Genomic DNA, 18,601 nt, shown 5'->3' with positions numbered 1-18,601 from the left:
TATCAGCTTCATAGGGCTCAACAGACATGACCAAAGTAGTGGTTTCTAAGGGTCCATTCTTGTTTAAAACCCAAGAAACATTTGACAAATCACCATAAAAGTTTGAATCTGTAAAAGATTAGCAAGAGGTAACATTTCACACTCATACCCAGCCAGAGAGCCCACACTAAAGTTCAAGTCACTGCACAAGAATGTCAGGCACTTACTGTACTGAGATTTTCTCATGGGCATCTGCTATGAACATGCTGCCCACCTGTGGAAGAAGAGAGGCATTGCAGACTTATAGCAGGGAAATGCGAGAGGAGCTCTGGGCTTATGAAGAAGCCTTTGATCAGTGAAAAAATAAGTGGCGTGCAGACTGAGGGAACGTGGAACTCTGGCCCACCAGGCATACAGACCAAAACCGGCCCCCTTTTAAGATCCTCAAAGAATCACAAGTAATAAAATGAAATAATGAGAACTTCACTAAATTGTCTTTCTTTAAAGGGCCTTGAAAAAGAACAAGCAGGGGACACCTGGGTGGGTCAGTCAGTTAAGCGTCTGCCTTCGGCTCAGGTCATGATCCCAATGTCATGGGATCGAGTCCCGGGTCGGGCACCTTACTCAGCGGGGAGCCTGCTTCTCCCCCTCCCTCTGCCTGCCACACCCCGTGCTTGCGCCCTCTCTGTCTCTGACAATAAATAAAATCTTTTAAAAAAAGAACAAGGAGGACGTTTGCCCAGCTCTGCTTTTCAACGTGTAAGTTTAGTAACCACTGACAGCAAATAAATGTTAACCTAGACCTCATCACTCGGCATCTTTCCTGAAAGTTGCTTACTTGAAGTCAGAAACTAACTCATGAAGAGTACTGCAGAAAGCACACTGATTTCACATCCAACATACAGCCATCTTCAGAGGCATATTTGAGTTTCAGACCAGAAATGTCTATATGAGACCCACTGTCCATCTTTCAAGATCACAAAATCTTTAGTTTGTGTCGTAAGTCTATATGAGACCCACTGTCCATCTTTCAAGATCACAAAATCTTTAGTTTGTGTCGTAAGCAGGGGAGTCAAATAAGTAAACAGAGAAGGTTGTCTCCAATATGTGTGATTATCTGAGGCACTGAGAAAGATGGCCATCCCTCTAAAAATACCTTTCCATCTGCCTACTGATGTTCCCAAACTATGCAGCTGGAACTTCCTTTGTTTAGTACAAAACTTTTTCTTCCTGGCTAAAAGGCAAGGATCCCTAGAGTAGTTTTATCTAATTCATTTAACCAAATACCAACATAGCACTCATATTGCTCTGACCTCTGAGAGACTTTACTCATATATGCTTCAGAGTTAAAGAGCTTATTTGCAAATCCTTTTCTCAGAGTAAGCTCTGAGAAAGAAGGGAAGACATAGGCATTGGGGAGAACAATTGCCTTTTTCGGGGGTAGAAGGATAGCTACTTTTGCAATGAACTAAAAAACTGTCTTGCCCTACAGCTGACTACTTGAACACTAATGTCCAAGAAAAAACACTTTCTGAAGCTGTCTAGATTCTAAGACCTACTAGATTTAACTCTTAAAAATTAGTCCCAGGTTACCTGGTCAAAATGCATACAGGGTCAAGGTTGAGAAACCTTGTTCAGAAGTCTTGCCAAATGGACCAATAACTTTCCTAAACTATGGGCCTCTCAGTCCATTAAAACTTTAGAGGAGTAGCATCAAATCCTTTGCATCAATCCATTGACTCCAGGATCAGCTATGAGGAATCAAGAGGCCACAGGAGACAGCCAAGGAGCACTCGGGGGTTGTGCTCACATCTAAACTCTCCTCTTCAATATTCCGCAGGATCAGTCCTCAAACAGTCAGCTCTTCAGGAGGCAAAAGTCTGACTCAATATGTATGCTTTATTAACCTTTAAAAAACTTAATTAATTTGAAAAAATCAGTCTCAGAGCAATCACAGCTCTCCCTTCCCTATCTCACTTGGGTTTGGAAATCAATAAAAGAGATACATCTCCAAAAAGATCTGCTCTGAGACACTCTCCCCTCATCATGCCATCATGTTAAACATTTGACCTTCTGAGTCCAAATTTGTCTACCTCTACAGACCTCTTACATTCCTAGCAGGACAGAAAAAAACAAGTCGGACTTACCATATTTGTTAAAGCAGAGAAAAAACCACTCTGGTGTTCCTCTTCCTTGTCTTTATACTGCCTGAACAAAAATAACTAAATTCAACTTTAGTATTACTTATCAAGTATGTCTTTGTCCTTGGCATTCTAGGTAATCAGGGCAGAGCACTCACAGAATTCACTGACTCCAGAAAACAAAAGCATTATGACAATCTAGCCACATCAGTTTCCCCTGCAAGCTGAGAGGCATGCATCTGCTCTCCAGGCAGAATGTATCAAAATGCCTGGCTACTTTGGGAGAGACTCAGAAAGCAAGCTGCAAACGTGTGAAACTGCTCTAACATATGGCTGATCCACTTATTTCCCAAACAGACTATTACTTGAAAAGTGTAACAGTGAAATTACTTTCAGGCTGTAACAGTGAAACTCTTGTTTGTTTTTGAAGGAAGAGGAGGGAAATCTGTGAGTTAAACTATTTGTGGAGATGGGGCAGATTTGAAATTCCACATCCAATAGTGTGTGAGCAAAGTCTGAAGAGGAGCAAGCAAGACACTGCTTGGCCCTTGCCAGGATTAGGAACACTTCTGGTTTCCATTCACTGAATACCAGATACCTTCCTCATCCAAAGCAAGAGGGAAAGCGAGCATCAATGAAGAGAGCGCCCAGAAAAGACAAGGACTCTGGGAAGTTGCAGTTGATTCCTGATGAAAAAAAAAGGACCCATCAAACTAGAGCTAATTCAGTATGTTTTCTCTTCTTATTTATTTTTAAGTGTACAAAATGTGGTGCTTAACTTTTTTTACATAGAAAATTATATTTGTAGGATACATGGGGCTAAACAAAAGAGCCTGCTTGTTGCTGGGAAACTAGCTAAAATGCTCTGCAATAAAATACTAAACATTGCAAAAGAATGTGCCTAATTGCTTAAAGAAAAGATAGGCACTAACCTGATGGTGGCTACTTTTCCCCTGGTATTAGACACAACCCCTGCTACGACCATCACGCTGAGCTAGAGCTAATATGTCTGCCGGAAGCTAAACCTAAGAATAGTCTTCTAGGATAGGTAAGGGAAGTTCACCCAAGCACTGGAGCAAATCTGTTTTCTACTCAATCAATTCAAATGAAAATGAGACCGTTCCCTTCCAGAACAGTGGACTTACCTGTTGTACTCAGATAAAGCCTGAGCAATCACAAGCCCCATTCCCTAGAAAGAAAAAAAGATAGCACAGATGAAATAAGGGGCTGGTGGTGATGCCAGGCCAGGGAAAACACTGATTACAGCCCCACAGTCCAGATTTTCCTGATCTAACTATCTTAATGTCACTTAATAGAGTGGAGGGAGGGGGCTGAAATGGACCAGCCCAGCTGAAATGGACCAGCCCAGATCACTGACAATTTCACTGGGATCATTTTTGTCTCAAAAGAGAAGATTACATTAGAATCTTCAAACAAAAAGCTCTCATATGTCTCTAAAACAGTCACAATAAGAGGGACAATGAGTCTCACACTAAATGAAGGTGCACTCTTTCAGGCCACAGGAGAACAGGACGGTAACAGGAAGCAGCATCCAATAAATGTGAAAGTGACTTATCAACTTTTCCTGTAGAACCTGCTAAACATGATACAAAGATCAATTCAGGCCACGAGGATGAATCATGTATGCTTTTTTTGGGTGCTTGGGTGGCTCAGTCAGTTAAGCATCTGCCTTCGGCTCGCATCATGATCCCAGGATTCTAGGATCGAGTCCCACATCTGGCTCCCTGCTTTGTCAGGAGTCTGCTTCTCCCTCTCTCTCTCCCACTCCCTGCTGCTCCCCCTGCTTGTGCTCTCTTTCTCTGTCAAATAAATAAATAAGGGGCGCCTGGGTGGCACAGCAGTTGAGTGTCTGCCTTCGTCTCAGGGCGTGATCCCGGCGTTATGGGATCGAGTCCCACATCAGGCTCCTCCGCTATGAGCCTGCTTCTTCCTCTCCCACTCCCCCTGCTTGTGTTCCCTCTCTCGCTGGCTGTCTCTATCTCTGTCAAATAAATAAATAAAATCTTTAAAAATAAATAAATAAATAAATAAATAAATAAATAAATAAAATCTTTTTTAAAAAAAGTATGCTTTTTTTTTTTCATAAGGGAAATTAGAAGAATGAAGAGGGCAAGATGCCAGACACCTGGTCATCTTCTTTCTCCCTTACTCAGAGATCAAATATTATTTCCCAAACTTCCAAGGACATATGTAGCAGGTATACAGATCATCTCCCATGTTCTAGCTTCACCAAGTCAGGCTGTAAATGCCATCTGGCTAGTTCTACAAGAAGGGATCCCCCATCGGTTAGTCATCCAAGCCTTGCTTTGTTGTTTTTGCTTTTTTTTTTTTTTTTTTAATTTCAGCTTTACAGGGGTATAACTAACATATAAAATTGTAAGATATTTAAAGTGTACATCATGCTGGGGGTGCCTGGGTGGCTTAGTCGTTAAGCGTCTGCCTTCGGCTCAGGGCGTGATCCCGGGGTTCTGGGATCGAGCCCCATATCTGGCTCCTCCACTGGGAGCCTGCTTCTTCCTCTCCCACTCCCCCTGCTGTGTTCCCTCTCTCGCTGGCTGTCTCTCTCTGTCAAATAAATAAATAAAATCTTTAAAATAAATAAATAAATAAAGTGTACATCATGCTGATTTGATATATCATCTAAGCCTTCTTATTCTTGGGAATGTAACTTACTGACTCTGTAGGATTATCAACCTCAGCACACTATAACATGAAATATAACCAATCATTTCGTCATGATCAGCCAACAAATGTCCCCTCAAACCTTCCTTCCATGACAAGAAGATAAAATACAGTAAGACAGTCACACTGATGCTCTAAAATGAAATACCAATTTCCTCTTTATAGCCAGATGAAATTATCACAATAGCTCTCTGTTCTAAATATCCACTGAAAGTAAGGCCACCAAAAGCAAGTCATTAAAACAATACACAAGGATCCATATACTCACATTGAGCGTAGCCTCATCATCCACAATAGACAGCTTCACAATATAAGGATTCACAGACTGTTAAACAAGAGACTTAAGGTGAGTGTGACTTAGTTAAGAACCCATTAGCTATTTAACAAAGTGTTAACAAAAATGCGTCTATAAGGCCTCTCTCTGTGTTGACGCTCCTAATACCCAGATCCAACCCATCCTGCCAGCTAACTCCGCCATTTCCAGTAAACCTCTCAGTGTGCACAGGCAATCACCAAACACACACACACACACACACACACACACACACACACACACACACACCCCAGTTCTGTTCTACTTACATTTTCCTCTAGGCTGGATCAGCCCAGGCCTGTGTCTGCTACTTCTCCCATCTTTCCATCTTATTTATTTCTAAGAAGCGAACACTCCACAAAACTCACTTTGTCCTATCCTGCCAATAATCTGAGCCCATAGGGACAGCAGTCTTGGGAGGAACATAAAAGCTTCTTTGCCATAAGGCACAAATTTATAAGTTGCTAACTTACAGTCCCCTCCCAAAGGCTCCCTAACCATCCACAAACTATATGCAAGGACTGATTCACCCACCCGTAAAACAAAGCCACCTTGGGGGTGGAAAGTGGCAGCTGCTTAACAGCCAGAGAGGCCATTTATGGATCCAATACCCAAATAACACTGCAGGGGAACTGAAAAAAAGGATGTAATTACCCAAACTACAATCTGGCCAGAACACTGGGATTTAATGATTGTCCCATCACTTATAGAATTGGAAGATTTCTTGAGTTTTTCCAGACCCAATCTCAGCTGGGCAGCATATGGAAATGGACATATATTTAAACTCATTAAGCAGTTGGGCCATCTCCTACCAGTGGGATGAGAACCAATGACCTACTCACCTTGAAAATATCCCACATATGGGATGTGAGGAAAGACCCCATCTAGATCAGGGACCAATTCTAACCCAAGGGAAGCAAGGAACAATATTGGTAGTTTTTATAGCAACCAAGAGAACTCATTGCTAAGAGACTTGGAAACCCCCCACATGGACCTTATTTAACCAAGTTTCTGAGGGTATCTTTTGAATGTCAACTGGGAATAGAGAAAGAGACAGCTTTGCTTTCTTAACAGCCCAAATGTTGAAAGGTTTTCTACAACACAACCCAAGGAGGTAAAACCCACTTTGTTTGTCACTTGATCTGACAGAGGAAGGCTCTCCACACTGCTTCCTTTAACCAGCAGTCAAATCCTGCTGATGGTACAGATGTCAGACAAGACCCAATCCAAGTGCATCCTCAGAAAAGAAAATCAGCAGTTAGGCTGACCTAGAGATGCCATGATGAAAAGAACAACACTAGAAGGAGCAGGCCAGTTTCTTGGCGTAATTTTTTAAAGTTCTTATCACTCATCTTCCCAAAAATCCACTGTTTTAGGTAGTAATAATTGCTATGTGTTAGCAGTTGAGGAAAAGGTAAGGAGGCTAAAAGCAAGGGTTTGAGTTCTAGCTCCTCTACTTACTGATTGTGACAAGATAGGCACACTTATTAACCTAAGGTCAACTTCCTCATCTGTAAAATGGGGATATTTTCTTTGTCAAGGTTGCTATGAGACTTAAATGAAGTAAGACATATAAAATCTTTAGCATAGTATCTGGCAGACAGTAAGGACTCAATGATTGGTACCTATATATTTTCTCCTTTAACATTTTTATTACATTTGAAGAAAGCTCTTTAGGAAAAAGAAAGAAAACAAGGAAAGAAAAGAAAAGAAAGAGACCAATTTGCAATTGGACAATAACAATTTTGTAATTTCTGGGAAACATCATGTTCGGGACAGCAGCTGGGGACTAAGTCACTTCATTACAGGAGACTGGGCCCACCTAGAAGGCCAGGATCTTAATGCTGTAAAAATTTCTATTCTATGAGACACTGAGTTTTCTTTAACACTATACCCCTGTTGTGCGGGTCAGTCACATTTTTAAACTGAAGGCAATCTCCTTTTCACCCACAAGACAGAATTACAAACTCAATAAGCCTACACAGGATCACTCTAATAGGGCTCTGCCTTTATCTGATCTAAACCATACTTATTCTTTTTCATTGCCCCCCCTTTTTTTGCCTCTTCTATCTCTTTAGAGAAAATAATGAAAACGTAATGCATTATTTGAGATGAAGAAGAACTATTTACATTTACCACATGACATCTTTCCATCACTTCCATTCCTTAAGTCCAACAACCTTACTTGCCTTCCCTTTGATTAGGTGGGCACCCAGCCTCTCTGGCGCCCTCTGAACATTACTAGAAAGATTACAACTTTCCTCATCTGCCATGGAATGGATTGGGGTGGGAGCTAGACTGCTGTTCTGCCCAGCACACACCCTCTCATACTGGTTTGCATAAAATTTCCACCAGCTTTTGGTTTTGCTATGTTCATCTGGAATTCCTCATGTTCCTGTCAAAAACCTTCCTGCTCCATGGTCACTAGGCTTCCTTAATGGTTTCTGGTGAGTGACTTATATCAAAAGCTGCAAAGCCCAGATAAATTATGCCCGCCAGCTTGCCCTTGCCTACTATATTAATTCTTCTGAGGCTTCTGACAGACTAGAGATGCATACCTCGCTCCAGAAATATGATTTTCTCTAGTTCCTTGGCCATGTCCAATTTTTCAGGCTGACATTTCAGAGAGCCCTACCGGGCTGAGCCAGGGTTCAGTTCACATTTAGAGAAACCAAGCCATTGCCTCAGAGTGGCTTGCAACCAGCAGAATGTTCTGAAAATATTCATTACTGATGATGATGCTTTCCTAGCACATATAACTCAACTTTCATTAACGATCTCTGGCATTTTTCCTCAGCTATTTTTCTTGCTGCTGTAATAAGGCCTCAGAGGCTATTATACACGACAGAGATCAAAATGGCTACCATGCCAACCCCCCCAGATCACCAGTAAAACAAGTATTGGTGATAAATTACATATTTATTAGTAGCTCTACACACCATTTGTCAGTTCCTCCAAGACAATGAAAGCAATCAGCTCCTGGGAATTATAACACATTAACATTGCTCCACATATTCCAGTCCCTCTTTAAATATTCCTCACAGCCTTCCCTTCTTCAATATTCTCATAAGAATAGGCTCCAGCTTTTGTGTTACCCATCACTCCCAACCTGACCAGGAACCATCTCAAAAATCACCAAGTGGGGACGCCTGGCTGGCTCATTCGGTGGAACGTGCGACTCTTGATCTCGGGGTTGTGAGTTTGAGCCCCACATTGGGTGTAGAGACTACTTAAATATAAAAAAACCTCTAAAACAAGAAAGAAATCTCTAAGTGAAGATCCAGAAGATCAGAAATGAAGAGCCTCCCTCAAGCTGGCCCATTTCTCATACCACTGCTACTTGCTAAGTGAAGAAAGTCAGGTTGCCTCAATGCAGTTCCTGACTTCTGGGTTCAGTAAAGTACTCCGAGTATCCAGGACTCAGTGCCAAATGCTCCCTATTCCTCCAAAGCCATCCCCAGTGAGGCCCCGGGTCTTCCTTAAGGGCCCTCCTTCTTTTTCTGTGTATTCTGCCTTTTGAGAAGACTCAAGCAGAGGCATGAAACCAAGTATAAATCTCTGAGTTCTGCTCTTCATCTCAAAAACCTATAAATCTGTCCCTGATTAATTCGGAAACAAAGAGTACTCCAGAACTGACATGGATACGGCTCTGTCTTCAATTTTCCATTTAAATCAGACAGAGTTCCCAGACCAACAGTGGTACTTACACAAGTGGACCACATATGGAAATCCATATACAAAAGTCCAATCTTTCAAAACAAATGTATTAGGTCAGTGGTTCCCAATCCTGGCTAATCATCATATTCAACAGGGGAATCAAATAGAAAAAAAAAAAAAAAAAGAGAGAGATTCCCAGTTCCCATCCCCAAGAGACTCAGATTCAGTGTGTCCAAAGTAAAGCCCACAAATTTCTTCTTTTTGAAAAGTTCCTAGGTGATTCTAATAAGCTAGGTTTGGGAACCACTACATTAAGGGATAGTTACTCACTTTATTAGAAGTTGCACCACAGGATTTCTTTAAATGAGTATATCCTCTGCCCCAAGCATTTAATATAGAAGTTTTAGAATTTGATTAATCAAAATTAATCTATATACCATTTACCAAAAACATGTCTTCTACATTAAACGAAGTAACAAAGTCCCCTAGGAGTGGCCTTATTTAGGAAGATTATAGAAAGATTTTAACTGTCCATTAAGGGGCCCACCTACCTCATATTTTCTATAGTTCACCAACAAAGCCAAGAGGACAACAGCATCATACCCATGCTCCCTGCGACTTGGGGGGTGAGAGAGTATCTGTAACAAGAACCACAAGTGAATGAGTGCTAACTTCTAGTCCCTAGGTGTGCAAACAGAGAAGATTTGAGGAGGTGGTTTACCCAAAAGAGAAAGACGTGTCGGGGGAATTGACCTACCTGTAAAATTGCTTCAAATATGCTGTTGATCATTACATACTCTAGGATAGTGTTCTGGCTGATGTTATCTGTCACCTGAATGCAATAAAAGGCTTTTTAAAGTCTATACTGAGGCACTCTGGTATCTCAAGTATATCTCCTCTCCTACCATCTAAGAGAATCAGAAATGTTAAGACACTCTAACTAGACACCTTTAATAAGCTCCCCTGAAGCTACCAAGTAAGAAATTAGTAAATTAAAACTTCCCAAATCTCTGAACTTCTCATTGTTTCTGTCACGTCCTCACGTAAGCATTTACTTAATAGTTTCTTGGGTTTCACTCTCAAATGCAAAGAAAGAAGTTTACGATCCAGAAGTCTGAGTGATGGCAGGGAAAGACAACTGCCTGAAGTCTATAAACAACACCCTGCCCTCCTCCCACTAGAAGGTACAGGCCAGCTTCCAGTTATGTCAAAATCAGAACAAATAAAAATAGAATCACCAAAACTGTCTCCAGATAAGAGCTGGTGAGAAGGGCAAATCTGACAATCCAGAAGACAAGAAATCTCAAGGAATGGTACCTCTAAAGGGATAAATATCATGTACCCTGCAGGCTAAAAATGCCAGCAATTGCTCCAAAGAGCAGCTTCCAGGAAGTGAAAGCCCATTCAATTCACTTCCTTCTACATATTCACATGCCCTGGAATGATATGATGCCCCAGCAGAGATTTTTTTTTTCTCTTTTCCTTTCTAACTAAAGGCTCAAATATTCAAATAAGCTTGCCCCTGCTCTTGATAATACCCTTGATAGAGAATCATATAGATGGGTCACTTACAGTCACTAAGCAAAGGAGAAGTTTCAGACATAAACTCTTCAGACTTTCAGAACCTTCCGCACAAAGCAATGAATCCAAACTCTCCATCAAGTTCTGAGAAAGAGATCCATTAAGTATTAAAACATACCAAATAACATCTCTACTGTGTCTTTGTCCAACTCTGGGTTATGTTACACAGGGTCAGTCGTATAACATACAATGAAGCAACCATATGATTCCCTTAGGCCTAGGCCTTGCAAGATTGGACAAAGAAAGGGAAGGCTTCAAAGTGTAGCTATCTGGGGAAAAATGCTTTAGAACAACTGCACAGAACAATAAAGATTTCATCACTTTACCAAGTGTTTGCAGCCTGTCGTCCTTATATAAGCCTTTAGATTAGAATGAAGCAAATTGTTAAAAGGCTAATAGCAGTTAAATAATAAATTAAAATCAATACATAATAAACTAAACAAAATTAATTCAATTAAATTAAGAAAATAAGTGGTTAAAGATTAATAATGGTTAAATAACTATAGATAAAGTATATCATTTAATGCAGGCACCCTGAACAAACAACAAAGCCATAATATCACTACTGGCTATCACTGGTCATATACACTATCCAACAAAGCTAGCTGTGTCCACTCTGGCTGATTCTACTGGACAATGTGACTGGAGTATATCACTTGTACTAACAATCAGCTGTCAGACCCAATTTAATCAAAAGATGAAACCCTCACACACTACAGCAGAAGGAACAAGAAAAGAAATATTTTACATTAAATGAAGGAGGAGAATAAATGAACACTAGGATTTAGCATGCTGGAAGCTCAAGTGAAGGTTCACTAAATAAGCTACTTCAACAAATATATAGTGAGGGTCTACTATATGCTAAATATTGCGCTTTCAAAGAATTCAAGAAAAAAATAAGAAAATGACCCTTGCTCTCAAGGCATTTTTAGTCTATTGGAAGAGAAAAACAAGCAAAAGCAAACAGGTTTTTTTTTTCCTTTTTAAAAAAATGTTTATTCAAATTCAGTTAATTAACATATAATGTATTGTTAGTTTCAGAGGTAGAGGTCAGTGATCCATCAGTTTTATTAAGCAAGCAGTTTTAATTTAATGGTTACTATGACAGAAATATACATGGAGAAGGGGAATTAGCTCAGAAGTCACCTATTCCAGGATTCCTCAGTGGTGGGTTATATTTTGAAAAATCAGTAGGAATTAATTAAACCTTGAAGAGGAAAAGAATTCTAGACAGGCAATATCATGATCAAAGACACATGAAGAATGGAATGGCCCTGGTGTGGAGTTGGAATACAAATAGTTTATTATTATGGAAGTACAGAGTGAGGTATAGTGGTGAGAGTGGAGACTGGAAAAATAAATAGGGAGCAGATCACGAAAGCTGTATAAGGCTAGCTAGGGAGTTTGGTCTTTAACCCATTAGTGATGGGAAACTAATGAAGGGTTTTAAGCAAGAAAGATTTGAGCGTAAGATACATCACTGTGGTATCAGTGTGGATGACAGATTTAAAGATGGCAAGCCTGGAGGGAGGGAGGCAAATGAGGACTAATCTATCAATTTTCTGAGGAAGTTGCCATGTCTTCGTTGCCTCTGTCTCCCCAGTGCCTGGCACATCAGAGCCAACCAACGTTGTCAAAAGAATGAATGAAGGCATCACTGCAATAGTTCAGGTGAGAGATAATAGGGACATTGGCGGTAGGGGAAAAAAGGAAAGAAAGGTATGAGAAATATGAACCGAGGCAAAATTAGCTGATCCTGGGGCGCCTGGGTGGCTCAGTCGTTAAGCGTCTGCCTTTGGCTCAGGGCATGATCCCATGGTCCTGGGATCGAGCCCCACGTCGGGCTCCTCCGCTGGGAGCCTGCTTCTTCCTCTCCCACTCCCCCTGCTTGTGTTCCCTCTCTCGCTGGCTGTCTCTCTCTGTGTCAAATGAATAAATAAAATCTTTAAAAAAAAAATTGGCTGATCCTGGTGATTGTCTGGATATGCAAGATGAGGGGAAGAGTCAAGAATGACTCCTAAGTTTTTGGCTTGGGTTACTGAGACAACAGGTGAGCCCATTCTGATGGGGAATGAATGAAAAAAAACAGATGAAGGGAAAACATTTTGTAGATGTCAAGCAAGAGTTACTTTAGGGATGTGTGAGTGGATATATTCAGCAAACTGCTTATCGAGTATACAACTCTGAGTGTCATGACAGGATGTTAAGGCAAAAAATTGAGACTTAGTAATCAGCAGCATATACGCAACAGTGAGAACTATGAGAATGAGAGAGATCTGGGATTTCACCACCATAAATATATATATATATGAACTGTATAGGAGAGAATTAAAAACTAACTCCAGGTACTAAGTCTTCATGTATTTATAATTGTATATTCACAACATTTTTTAAAATAACCTAATCACTATAAGGATTCTTTGTCAAATAGATTATTTTAAATTTAGTGAGTGACAGAAGACTAATTCTTCAAAGTTCATATTATAAACAACCTTCATTCAAGATAGTGTCAAATACTATAAATCAGATAGCTGATAAGTGACTTATAGCCAAAATATATAAAGAACTCCTACAACTCAGCAATAAAAAGACAACTCAATCTAGAAATCAGCAAAGGATTTGAATAGACATTTCTCCAAATACATATATATAAAAGAGACAAAAAACAACTGTTGACAAGGATGTGGAAAAATTAGAACCCTTATACATTGCTGATGGAAATGTAAAATGGTAGCTCAACTTTGGAAAACAATTTAGAAGTTCCTTGAAATGTTAAGTATAGAGTTACCATATGACCTAGCAATTCTCCTCCTAGGTATATTCCCAAGAGAACTGAAAACCTCCATCCCCATAAAAACTTGTTCATGAATGTTCACAGCAGCCTTGTTCATAACAGCCAAAATGTTGAATTATCCCATCTATCTATCAACTGATGAATGAATAAAATGATGCGGTACATTCATACAATGAAATATTAATCTGCCAAAAAAAGGAAATGAAGTACTGACACATGCTACAACGTGGATGAACCCTGAAAACATTAGGCTAAGTGCAAAAAGCCAGACACAGAAGACCCCATATAATTCCATTTCTATGAGATGTCCAGAATAGGTAAACCAAGAGAGACATAAAGTGGATTAACAGTTGCCAGGGGCTGGAGAGAATGGAGAATGACTCCTAATGGGTACATGTGTTCTTTTTGGAGCGATAAAAACGTTCCAAAATTAACAGCGGTGGTGGTTATACAACTCCGTGGATATACTAAAAACCACTGAATGAGGGAAGCCTGGCTGGCTCAGTCAGTGAAGCACATGACTCTTGATCTCTGGGTTGTGAGTTCGAGCCCCACATTGGGGGTAGAGATTACTTAAAAATAAGCTCTCAAAAAAAAAAAAAAAAAAAAAGCAAAAGAAACCCACTGAATTATTACACTTTAAAAGGGTGAACTGTATATGTGAATTATCTATCAATAAAGCTGTTATGTTTAAAAAGTGTCAAACAACAGAAATAAAAATTCCAATAAAGTCATTGTGTTAAATAAGAAAACTTCAGTTTAGAACTAAAGTTACCCTTATATATTATATTTCCCTTGTTACATTTTATTTGAGTTCATAAGCGTCTTTAAGAATATATGACCACATGATAGAAATCAAAAAATAAACTGCTCAATCTTTATCCTGCAGGGGAAGGATACTTTAATTCAAATTTGAATTTCAACTTTTCCTTTATTCAGACAAACCAAATCTGTAAAACAAAAATATTCAAATTCAAGAACAAATTCAACCATTTATATCTATCTGAGTGCAAATCTTCTAGCACATTGACTGTCTGCAGATGGTATATCCATGAACAGCTGTCAGAAGCAGCCATCCACAGGCACATCTGCAACTTATGCCTCACCTTCATGCACAACTCTGCCTTGTCAAAGCCCATCAGCATGTTGATAATGTCAAACCCAGAGGTAGATTTATTCTTTTGATGGACTCCTCGAATGAGTGCACACAAGGTCTGCAGAGATCAGAGAAAGAATTCTTTTGTAGAGAGAAGTCTCAAACGTGAAGGGCACTGGATCTGTCGCCTCACACTGCAACCTCAGAACTGCCTCCTACACAGCTGACATTCAATTGCTCTATCACTCTCAGCTCCAAAACAGCCTTACTGTGCACAAAATCCAGAAATTAAAAGAGGAATAGCAATTGAAACTATTGTCATCCTCTTTTTTTTGCTGTTTCTTCGCCATCATCCTCTTTTCAAAAACTGTACTGCAGACAAAAACTGGAAGGTGAATTCAAAAATAAAAACAGTTTTTGAGTTTGAGTCATGGGACTGGTAGAACTTTCCTTTATTTAAAATTAATTCTAGTATTTACATTATAATTCATAACTTTTAGTATTTTTTAATAACTACAAAAGTTATTTCAGTCCATATGATAACAACCAATAGCTTCAAAACTTAAATTCTTTACAATCCCCATCCACTACTGACCAGCTGTGTAACCCCAGACAAATTAACTTTTCAGTGCCTCGGTTTTTTCATCTATAAAATGGGAATGACAATAAAAGCACCCATCTCTTAGAGATATTGTGAGAACTATGTGAATTAACACCATAAAGCAATTGGAATAGTCCCTGGAACTTTGTTAATGCTCCAAGAATAGTGCCTGAAACTTTGTTAAAGCTTAACAAGTCTCATTATAATAACGTAAGCCATTATAATAATGTACTATATTTTTATGGGTCACCAAGTGACTTAATGCCAATTAATTTCCACTGATCTAAAAACAGTTTACCATTCGTGACCCCACAGTGAGTCACTGAAATTACAGGAAGTATAATTTCCAACTTTCATTTCAGTTTTCAGTGAGTCCCTACAACTGCAATGCCCAAAATGCATGATCCTTCTTTCAGGGACATCAGCTCATTAGGTAATTTCTACAATCTACAGATGAGAAAACTGGGGCTCACAAAGTGCTTTACCCAACTAGTAAGTTAGAAATTTAAACCCAACCTATCAAAAGTTCCAATAAAATCTTTTATGCTGTCATGGATTCTTCATATTCTAAGCCTGGCAATCACTGCCTAGCTATTCAGTCTGATCTAGTCTACACTGGAGCTACTGTACTATAAACTTCAGAAATTTTGCCCATCATTCATTCAATAAAAATTTACTTCTAAAGTGCTGAGTAAGGGTGCCTGAGTGACTCAGTCAGTTGATTGGCTGCCTTCAGCTCAGATCATGATCCCAGGGTCCTGGGATTGAGCCCTACATCAGGCTCCTTGCTCAGCAGGAAGCCTGCTTCTTCTTGTCTCTCTGCCTGCTGCTCCCCCTGCCTGTGCGCTCACTCTCTCTCTCTGTCAAATAAATAAATAAATATATTAAATAAATAAATAAATAAATAAATAAAGTGCTGAGTATTTACCAGGCACTCTTCTACATGCCAGGAACAAAGTACTGAATGAAACTATCAAAGTCTTTGCTCTCAAGAAGCCTATAATGTATCCGCATCAACCCAATGTTTGGCACATAACAGTCATTCAAGAAATAATTAATTAGGGGCGCCTGGGTGGCACAGCAGTTAAGCGCCTGCCTTCGGCTCAGGGCGTGATCCTGGCGTTATGGGATCGAGCCCCACATCAGGCTCCTCCGCTGGGAGCCTGCTTCTTCCTCTCCCACTCCCCCTGCTTGTGTTCCCTCTCTCGCTGGCTGTCTCTATCTCTGTCTAATAAATAAATAAAATCTTTAAAAAAAACATTAGTCAGTGATCATGCCACTTAGCGTAAAGAACGACGATTTTTAATGTTTTCTAAGTTACAGAGCCTTTTGATAATCTGATGAAAGCTCTCTTTTCAGAAAAAATGTACACATGCACATAAAATATTGCATATAACTGTCGGGAGTCAAGGACCCTCTGAAACCTCAGATTAAGAACTCCTGATCTAGTGAGAAAATACTGTATTAAGAATCTCTTCTGATTTTTGCTGTAGACTAATTATCCCTGACTCATAGCTTCCCCACTATCTCTTCCTTTCCTCAAATAATCACAAGAATTCTGTCAATCTGCTTTGGCATTAGATCGAATTATACAAGTGGACAAAATTACTAGTATAAGTGTCAATTTGTTTAACAAGGAAGATGGCTAAACAAACATGGAACAGATGTTTATGATTTAAAGGAAAAAAAAACAAAAAACTTCATACCTAAGGGCAATTTTAGGTTCTTCAGGTCCCGACACATGTGTTACAATTCCTTTCCCCTATTAAACAAGACTTCCCCAGTCTCCCAACTTTGTACCTGCAATGCATTGACAACTCGAATCGGATGTTCCTCTCCCAGAGCCTGGATGCAGTGTTGAAATAAGCAATTAATATTATCCTTGATCTTCATTAACTCCTCACCATCAAGAGATTCCAGCTTGCCTTCTAGGTACTCCAAATTCACCTACCAAGGAAACAGTAAGGGCATAATTTTTAGGAACATTTTTAGTGAATTGTATTTAATGTCAGCGCATTTTTAGTGTAGCACCTAGAACATATGAGAAGGCATTTCAGTTACCAGGAAAATCCAGAGATATCATCAAGTTTACCTTCATGAGGAAAAGCTCCTCCCAAAATCGAGGACTGCACTTACTGGGGTCCTCTGTCTGAAACCAGAAAATAAGCAGGTTCAATATCCCCAGTTAACATTGAAGCATTAAGAATACATCTGAAAGGGGGTGCCTGGGTGGCTCAGCTGGTTGAGCGTCCAACTCTTGGTTTCACCTCAGGTCATGATCTCAGGGTGGTAGGATCAAGCCCCACCTTGGGTTCTTCGGCACTGGGTGGGGAGTCTCCTTGGGATTCTCTCCCTCTCCCTCTGCCCCACCCCTAGCTCACACACCCACACACTCTCACACTCTCTCTCTCTAAAATAAATAAATCTTAAAAAAAAAAAAAAAAGAATACATCTGAAAGGGTAACTTACACATAATCAACATTGCCTCTCAAAATTAACTTTGAAAATGCCTGGTCATTCTACACTGTTGTAATAGGGAACAATAGTATTAGAGGCTTTTTTCCCCAAAATGAAAGACACTGTGCATAGATATATATTCCCTGTGCCAAAAGCTAAATAACGGCTCAAAGAATCTCTCTCAAATCTTTCTCTTCTAGCAAGACGTGAACCTAACCATCTGAATAAGACAGTCACATTATATGTCCCCATCACATCTATAGGGTCTTCAAAGCCCTTTCACATACATGAAATACAATGGCCCAGAGAGCCAGGTATGGTAGATGTTATCAGTATCCTCCTTTTAGCTGGGGCACCTGGGTGGCTCAGTCAGTTAAGTGTCTGCCTTCGGTTCAGGTCATGATCCCCGGGTCCTGGGACTGAGAACCGCATCAGACTCCTTCCTCAGCAAGGAGTCTGCTTCTCTCTCTGCCCCTCCCCCAACTTGTACTCTCTCTGCCCCTCTCTCTCTCTCTCAAATAGATAAATGAAATCCTGAAGAAAAAAAAAAAGTATCCTCCTTTTAGGAAAGAGGATCCACAAAGTTACTTACACCAGTACAGGAGCCAGAACCTAGACCACATAAGCAATACTGCCATGGTTTTACAACATCCTGTGTTGACTGCTGCTACCTGCCCTCCTGTATGCATTTAGTTCTCTGTACAGAGCTTTTAATATGCTCTTTCCTTAATTCGAATTGGTCCAAAAGTTAACAAGATTATACTACTAAAATCCAAATCTTCATAGCGATAATTTTCAAACAGAAATTCTAAAGAGTCAAAAGCTTCTGGTTAACGAGCAAAGTAAGAAAAAGAGAACTCCTATTTTAGAGGAAAGCTAATGACATAAAACCAGTAGGTCAATCACCCACCGTTAGGTTCACCTTTTTTTTTTTTTTTAAAGATTTTATTTATTCAACAGAGAGAGAGACAGCCAGCCAGAGAGGGAACATAAGCAGGGGGAGTGGGAGAGGAAGAAGCAGGCTCATAGCGGAGGAGCCTGATGTGGGGCTCGATCCCATAATGCCAGGATCACGCCCTGAGCCGAAGGCAGATGCCCAACCGCTGTGCCACCCAGGCGCCCCCAGGTTGACCTTTCAAAATTACTACCAAAATAAATAAATAAATAAAAGTACTACCAAGAACTAGTATCTTCATTAGTTAAGAACTCCTGATCTAATAAGAAAACACTATACTAGGAATCTCTTCTGGATTTTTACCTGAGAATGACACAAAGAAGC

The 18,601-nt window shown here is 40.0% G+C and overlaps 1 protein-coding gene across 6 annotated transcripts in view; it reads right to left on the bottom strand.

The window, feature by feature from the left end:
• Positions 1-18,601, bottom strand: part of ARMH3 (armadillo like helical domain containing 3) — a 175,715-nt gene that overhangs the window by 142,637 nt on the left and 14,477 nt on the right. For 5 of the 6 annotated variants that reach the window (XM_057308396.1, XM_044382055.3, XM_026493942.4 and 2 more), the window contains 10 exons: positions 16,958-17,014; positions 16,666-16,812; positions 14,275-14,382; positions 10,366-10,458; positions 9,551-9,625; positions 9,345-9,431; positions 5,092-5,148; positions 3,266-3,309; positions 2,127-2,187; positions 207-253 (listed from right to left, as the gene is read on the bottom strand). In XM_057308396.1, coding sequence (XP_057164379.1) covers positions 207-253; positions 2,127-2,187; positions 3,266-3,309; positions 5,092-5,148; positions 9,345-9,431; positions 9,551-9,625; positions 10,366-10,458; positions 14,275-14,382; positions 16,666-16,812; positions 16,958-17,014 — 776 coding nt within the window. The remainder of the gene's footprint in view (positions 1-206; positions 254-2,126; positions 2,188-3,265; positions 3,310-5,091; positions 5,149-9,344; positions 9,432-9,550; positions 9,626-10,365; positions 10,459-14,274; positions 14,383-16,665; positions 16,813-16,957; positions 17,015-18,601) is intronic. The other variant, XM_057308397.1, reaches the window with a different exon arrangement.

Source organism: Ursus arctos, unplaced genomic scaffold (genome assembly GCF_023065955.2).
Source record: "Ursus arctos isolate Adak ecotype North America unplaced genomic scaffold, UrsArc2.0 scaffold_7, whole genome shotgun sequence".
NCBI classification, from domain to species: domain Eukaryota; kingdom Metazoa; phylum Chordata; class Mammalia; order Carnivora; family Ursidae; genus Ursus; species Ursus arctos.
This window is presented reverse-complemented; position numbering and strand designations above follow the sequence as displayed.